This window comes from Plasmopara halstedii (genome assembly GCF_900000015.1).
Source record: "Plasmopara halstedii genome assembly, contig: Scaffold_350, whole genome shotgun sequence".
Lineage (NCBI taxonomy): Eukaryota > Oomycota > Peronosporomycetes > Peronosporales > Peronosporaceae > Plasmopara > Plasmopara halstedii.
In genome coordinates, this window is record NW_020187271.1 from 345484 (window position 1) to 352663 (window position 7180).

The 7180-nt window shown below is 42.5% G+C and overlaps 3 protein-coding genes across 3 annotated transcripts; 2 read left to right on the plus strand and 1 right to left on the minus strand.

The window, feature by feature from the left end:
• Positions 1–2646: 2646 nt before the first annotated feature.
• PHALS_09124 (Putative N2,N2-dimethylguanosine tRNA methyltransferase) lies at positions 2647–3503 on the plus strand (the record flags this gene model as incomplete). The annotated part of the gene is made up of 2 exons (XM_024724566.1): positions 2647–3193; positions 3253–3503. 2 exons carry the CDS (start codon positions 2647–2649, stop codon positions 3501–3503), a joined length of 798 nt encoding a protein of 265 aa, XP_024575430.1.
• Positions 3504–3900: 397 nt separating this feature from the next.
• Positions 3901–4668, plus strand: PHALS_09125 (mitochondrial glyco protein; the record flags this gene model as incomplete). Its single annotated transcript, XM_024724567.1, has 2 exons — positions 3901–4005; positions 4075–4668. 2 exons carry the CDS (start codon positions 3901–3903, stop codon positions 4666–4668), a joined length of 699 nt encoding a protein of 232 aa, XP_024575431.1.
• Positions 4669–4730: 62 nt separating this feature from the next.
• On the minus strand, positions 4731–6282 carry PHALS_09126 (TPR repeat-containing protein; the record flags this gene model as incomplete). The annotated part of the gene is made up of 5 exons (XM_024724568.1): positions 4731–5713; positions 5787–5959; positions 6031–6125; positions 6191–6212; positions 6278–6282. The coding sequence occupies 5 exons, from the start codon at positions 6280–6282 to the stop codon at positions 4731–4733; spliced, it is 1278 nt and encodes a 425-aa protein (XP_024575432.1).
• Between the last annotated feature and the right edge of the window lie 898 nt (positions 6283–7180).

Below are 7180 nucleotides of genomic sequence, written 5' to 3' on the forward strand. Positions count from 1 at the left end.
CTCCGAGTCTGACACCCCTTTTCCCGCATGGAATGATGAGGAAGGCGAGCTGCACCAGCAGCGTGATACGAGCCGTGCTCGCGTCTTGCGGACCCCATGTCCGCTCCCTGGCTTCTCGTCGACTGAGGGGCGTGGTGAAATTCAGAATTCGGACTTCATTTGACCAAAAGTGCTTTCAAGTGCAACGGTGTATCCGTGAAGCTTGCTCAGAGGAAGATATGCTTATATATTTAAAAATTGAAATAGATTTACGTAAGCTTCACCGAAAGGCAGATCGGGAGTCTCTTAAATGAACTTCTATCTCTTTGTTATTATGTAATTTAAAAAGGGACATATATTCGGAATTGAATTAATTTAGACTAATAAGTATCATTGTTTTTCTTACAGGATACATATGTGTATTGCATAACGCGAGGGTAACAGCCCACGTCGTGCGGGCCTCTTCGTGACCTAGCCTTCAGTACAAGTACTTTGCGCCTTTAAAGTTTGCACATTTTCACTAATTATTTGGTATGCCTTGCGCAACTGTTGGGAAGGTGTGATGGATTCGACTCCTTATCAAAATTCGTATCTTTTTATGTAAAGTCTCAATATGCTCAATGCAGCGCACCTTGTATTATTAGTGATTAATTAAAGCCATACTACGATCCTGCTTTCACGAGCTGTCCGAACGCGAAGCGATCTGTTGAAGACAAAGCAGCGCGTCAGCCATCACTAGTAGCTAATGTACCTCCCGCTAAATGGTAGCACTGCCATTCTGAACCGCATGTGGTCAATTCAATGGCATAGTTGAATGGATGCACGGATTTGGGATTCATGCCATTTCCGATCAATCGCCAAGACACTTGGAGAGAGCCTAGATACCGTCATCACCGATGCAGCTGCGATGAAACATCCACAACTAGCACTCCACTATAAGTAAACGGAATGGAAGCCGAAATACCGGCGAAATCGGTGGGGCGAACACTGTTGCGAAATATTTCAACAATACAAGATAAGTATGACACAGTGTGGTTCTCATTGTGGTGGAAACGTGTACCACTTACATACTGTATTATGGTCGCTATCGTTTTAAAAACTAAGAGCAAATCTCATAAATCTGAACGTAGATCTTCTCTTCTCTTCAACCAAGATAAGTAGCATGAATAGTACTCCTACAAATAAGAGGGTGTATACTACAAAAATGAACAAATACGTGGTAAACAAGATGTGCTTGCTTATCATTTTTAGTACCAGGTGCTTAATTCTAATTCTATGCCATACTTGAAATTATAGATCAAATTGGTATTTAGCTAACTAAAAGGTTTTCAGCTCCGATCCTGAGTGGAGCGTACCAACACTCATCCTGCGTGTCATACTGATGCAAATTTTATGGCCCGAATCGTACTACGTGTGAGGCGCACGCCAACCTCACAAAATTTATCTTGCGCTTTGCATTGAGACATGAAGCTCAAGTTGACAGGCGTTGTCAAAAGCATAAGTAGAGAGATCTCGCTAAAGAGTTTTTACTTGTGTTTGTTCGTACGTATTGGTGTAGAAGCGCTCAAAAGGTCGCCTCAAACGTTTAATCTAGCCTATGTGGAAGGTGATCTGGGCGTGGCGGTAGCGGCAGCAAAATGTAAATAACTCGTTTAGCTAAATATCCAGCCGTTAAAGACTTTACATGGCGACAAATCCTGTTGACGACCGGTTGACAAGGACTTCGAAAATACGAATTCAAAATGACCGTAAAAGGTCACTCCCCCCCTCGCATATGGACATTTTAACTACACCGTAGCTAACATAGTAGGGAAATGCATGCTACAAAGGCAGGAGTATTGGTACGAAATCGCTGAATATAGGGACAATGCTCAGTGCTAGAAGGCACACAAATAATATTGAATACGAGTTTATGGGTAAACTAGGTTCACAACTACCTACCCAGAGAAGTGTAAGATGTCACATTTGTGCTGTATAGCCTGGTAATCCTCTGCTTCAATGTTAAAGTTTTATGCTTCAGCAAAAAAATAGTATACTAGACCCAAATATCCCTATAGTTTGGTAAGGTTGATGATCGTGAGCTACCTCCCGGTTGGGGTTAAAATATCCATTACGGTTCTTCTAGCTACGTGCTTATGTAAAGTTCCAGCTACATGCGGTTTGCAGTAGAGTAATATTCGTTCGAAATGTAAACATACTAAATGAACCGATTTAAGTTGATCAAAGCTCTACAGCTGTGTGATTGGAGATGTAAATCCAGAGAGCGACATTACCTCCGCCACTATGTGCTTGTAGTATCACAAGAATGAAAGATACTTTAAGGATAACAATGGGATGAGTTACGCTCTCAACGTCGACATTTACAGTTATATGCCACCTGCATCAATATGTTACAAAGTCACACTGTTAGAATTTTACAGTTTTGTGAATGATCCATGGTTATGGGTCCATTACGGTAAATGATTGTAAACGCAGGCGCAATCGCTGACAGATTAAGACTAAGAGTTGAGTACATGGATCTTGGTATATGAAATAATTGTGCAAGGATTTTTACGATCTAATGATCTAAAATATATATCTACTTAATACATTTGCTTCGGCGTCACAATATTTGAGTTGTGTCCTAACATTTAACAAATTAAATGTGGTCCACTCTATTTAGCCTAAATGGAAAACAATGGCAAGCTACGCATCTTCCGCTTCGTGCATTGCAACAAAACTACATATAATGCACATAATGGAAAGAGTTTGATAGATGCAGCGGTAGCGCCAAAAAGGCAGTGCGTGGACAAGCCTTCGGTCATTCAAGTGCGTCTAGCAGAGCATATTTGTGACCTCGACGAAGCTAAAACAACAAATGACAATTACTATGGACTCTTTGTATGGCCATCAGCGCTGTTGCTTTCACAATTTATTTCCACCGAATCACGATGGCTTTGTCGCGATAAAACTATATTGGAATTGGGTTGCGGTATAGGACTTCCATCCATCCTATCTGGACTGTGTGGTGCGGCTAGAATTTATTTAACTGATCGAATTGACGCAAGCGACATCCAGCGCAACGCAGATACTAACATTAAGTTAAATGGACTTGAAGACCGTGCACAATATTTACCTTTATCGTGGGGGGATATGCATGTGTCTGAAGAAATAATATCCGTCTTTCAAACTATTCAAGTGGTTCTTGCCGCCGATTGTTTCTATCAATCTGAAGGTAGCTCGATCATCGGTTTAAAATTTTTATAACTTTTTAACTAACATTACAATGTCTAGAATTTGAAAAGGTGATAGCGACTGTAGCCCTGATTCTTCGCTGTAGTGCCTCACTAACCTGCAGCTTTTACTTCTCCTACCATCTACGCAGCATCAATCGATCGATTGCATTTCTTCTCTCTCGCTGGAAATTAATTGCTCAATCAATTGACAAAAATGCGTATGTAAACGACTTAATCAAGATAGGAGATTATCCCGCCAAAGACTTTGATAGTATCTATCTCTATGAAGTTAAACGTGCAATTGAATAAAAGCTGGCTCAGATTCGCCTTCAACATATATCTGTCATAGCTTCCTAAAAAAATTTCAATGTACCTCCTCCGATCTAGAGAGCGTATGCGTGGGGCTCTCGCGATAGTCTCTTCAGCCTTTTCGATAGGAGATAATCATACTTTTACCATTTATCGGCAGATTTACAAAATACGAATAAACCAAAAGACTTCAAAGTCCATTCGCTTGCCAATTGGGTGTTCACATGAAGCTCGAGAAGGAATTATCGTCTAGCATCACCGCCAACGTTAAATATGTTCTAGAAATTTATGAAATGAGTCAAATGACGATTGGCTAACAATATACCATATAATCTACCAATCACGATGCATTGGGTATGTGGCTGTCAAGCATGGGCTCCACACATTGAGTTCCATCATGTTGAGCCGCGTTGTGTCCTCGCTTGTCACCCGTCGTACATCTTCCTTGACACTTCGCGTGCTGCAAGCACGAGAGAAATCTTCTCTTGCTAGTCTTCTTCAAGTACGTAATACGTATTGTCATTATTGCAAGTGATGTTTACTTAACAAAGCAATGTTTCATCTTTTCTAGCGCGAGATTCGTGAAGAAAAGGGTAATTCTCTTGAAGAACCAGAGCTTGAAGATCTTCGCTCTAAGGTAGAAAAATTGTTTAAGATACAAGAAACTCCTGGATGTATGGACGTCGTGCTGCAAGGTTCAGTAGGCTCGGACTCGATTAAGATCAAGTTTAATGCTCAAGACACAGTGGAACTCGACGAAGAGGAGGACTACGATGATGAAGATGAAGATCATGGTAACGTGGAGGTTGTAGACGATGGGGATGACGAAGAAGAAGCAGACGAGCTACCTGGTGTTCGATTCACAGCCGACATCATGCGCGACAACAAGGGTCTACAGTTCGATTGTGTTGCCAGTAGCAATCTTACGGTTGAACGCTTGCGTTACTTTAAGGACTTTGCGAAAGAAGATGAAGATGAGACGCGCTACTTTGGGCCCGAGTTCATTGATCTAGAACTTGATGTGCAGGACAACTTCTACAGCTATCTAGCCGACCGTAACATTGACGACGCGCTGGCGCAGTTCATCACGCAATTTGCTGACCTTAAGGAACAGCGCGAATATCTAGCTTTCCTCGAAGATGCTGAAACCTTTGTCAAGGACTAAATTTAACTCTTGGTAAATGAATTGTCGCATACTTCACTGTGTTCACTGCTCCAATTTCTGTCTTACCCTTGCACCCGAGACATGACGCTCTGAACGAGTTGAGAGACCTTGGGATTTGACATGTGACGCATCGCAGCGGATGGTCCCTCGCTGTCAACATCTCGAAAAAAGTCTGTCAAATCCGGATCAGACCGCGCTGCGATGAGCTCAGGAGAGTTCATCAGGCCGCTCATGTCGGGCATCTCCCCTGCACGAGGTGGAGCATTAGTGTTCGCTCCACCGAGACTACCCATCATATCATTAACCATGCTGGGGTTTTGCATCAAATTCTGCGCCATCTGCATCATCTGAGGATTCTGCATCATGCTCTGAGCCATTTGCATCATTTGAGGATTATTCATCAGACCAGCCAAACCACCGCCTCCACCTAACATGCTGGCCAGGTTTGACAGGTCTGGCATTCCTCCAGCGCCACCAGATGGAGGTGAAGGCGCTGAAGTCGTTTGTACCTGCTGACGTTGACGCTCAGCCTCCGCCAGTCCATCACGACATGCAGCGTTCGTGCTATCCACTTCAAGTCCACGTCGATAAGCATCAATAGCACCGTCATAATCCCTTAATTGCACCTGTGCGCTGCCTAAGCGAGAGTATGCCTTAACGTACGACGGTTTAAGAGCAATAGACTGCTCACAGTGATCGATCACTTCCGAGTATTTGCCCATATACATCAGAGCAGCAGCTAAATTTGAGTGGTAAATGTGACTCGAAGGTCCATGCGGCGACAGCTGTAACGCCTCACGGTACAGTTTGGCTGCGCCTTCATAATCCTGTCGACTCAATGCTGCATTTCCCTGCGTCTTTGCTTCTTCAGCCTTAAGCTCTTTCTCCTCGATGGTTAAAACTGGCTTGACATCACCAAACTTTTCCTTAAATTTGAGTAATGCCTTATTTAAGCGCATAACATAATCAGTGGAGCCAGGTGTTGCGTCTTTAAAGAAGCCTTTACTGTCTAACTTGGCCACCCATTTCTTCCAGAGCTCTGGGTCTGTTACAGCATATAAACTCGTAACATAATTGCAAGTAAAGCGTCAAAAGACAAGTGAATATCTTTCACTCACGCATTTTTACAACTGGATCTTCGTCCGCCATCGACTTGGCCTCATCTGGCATACCTGTCTCCAAGCTTAGCGCCTTAAGTCCAGCTGCAAAGACTTCGTCGAATGGAATGTCACTATTAATCGCCAGTTGCCGTTTTTGCTCTGCATCGTGAATGTTTACACCAAAAGCTTCACTGCGTACACAATGAGATAATGAGATAACACTTTTTGCAGCTTATAGAGCATAGAAAAACATGAAAATCACGTGAGGCGGATAAGAGCTTCGTCAACTTGTTCTGTACCCACACCGCCGTGTGTCTTGAGTGCATCTATGTAAGCTAGAGCATTAAATAGCGTCACCTTCGATGCGTTGTCCATCGCTTTTCTTATCAGCAATTGACAATATAAAATCCAGCAATCTGAACAGCTATAAGAAATTTAGGAAATCTAAAAAGGATTCGAAGGGAGTTAAACAGATAGAATAGAGAATTAAATGGTTAGTAATCACTTACACCATGTAAGAAACGTATCCAGAATTTTCACTTTACAAAAGTCTTGCAATGCTTGACCAAATGTTTACAGCATGTTGGGCATGCGGACATTTCATCAAAAGACGTGCCGCTTTGTTGCAAGTAGTAGTACTACTAGATGAGATAAAATGGATATGTGTATATGGCGTGAAAAATTGCTATGTCGTGCAAGCGAATGGCACCAATTCCGTTTTTCGCCTCCACACCACAATTTTTCTCTTCTAATCGCCACCACTTTTGCCGGAAGTCCGAGCACGTTCTGCTCAAAGAAAACACCTTCATGTCACGCTTGTATAATTGATCGAGACGTCACACCGTAAATTGTGCCAAATTGCAATGCAAGCAAGCGTAGTACTTTGGTCAGACGCGATTAAAGATTAAGTCGGCGTACAGGAAGAAAATTTCACTTAGCATAACTTTCAGTCATGTTGTATATACAGCTTACTACAACGACTAACCGTTCACTTCCCTTTGCAAATGCGCTACAAAGACACCCCATGACGCTGCTAGTAAATAACATAGCGCTCGGCACTTGTGGTGTCTGCAGCAAAATGCAGCGGGGCTGCCGAAGCTCTTTGCTTAGGAAGCTTATTAAGGTCACCGACCTTATGTTCTATACCAGAACCTGCAGCGAGGCTGCCGTAGCTTTGCGCTTAGAGGAAGCTTAAGTTAGGTCATCGACCTTTTGTTCTATACTCAAAACAAGTACGAGTTAAGCGAATCGCAATACGCTTACAACAACCTTAGCCCAAGGCTAGTTAACTCTTCTGTTTATACTCAAAACTGACTTTATTTATTTTTATCTGCGGCAAAGCCTCCTAATTATAAATGCATAGATTTTCCTAAATATGAATAGTAAAATCTAAATACATGTATAACTACTGG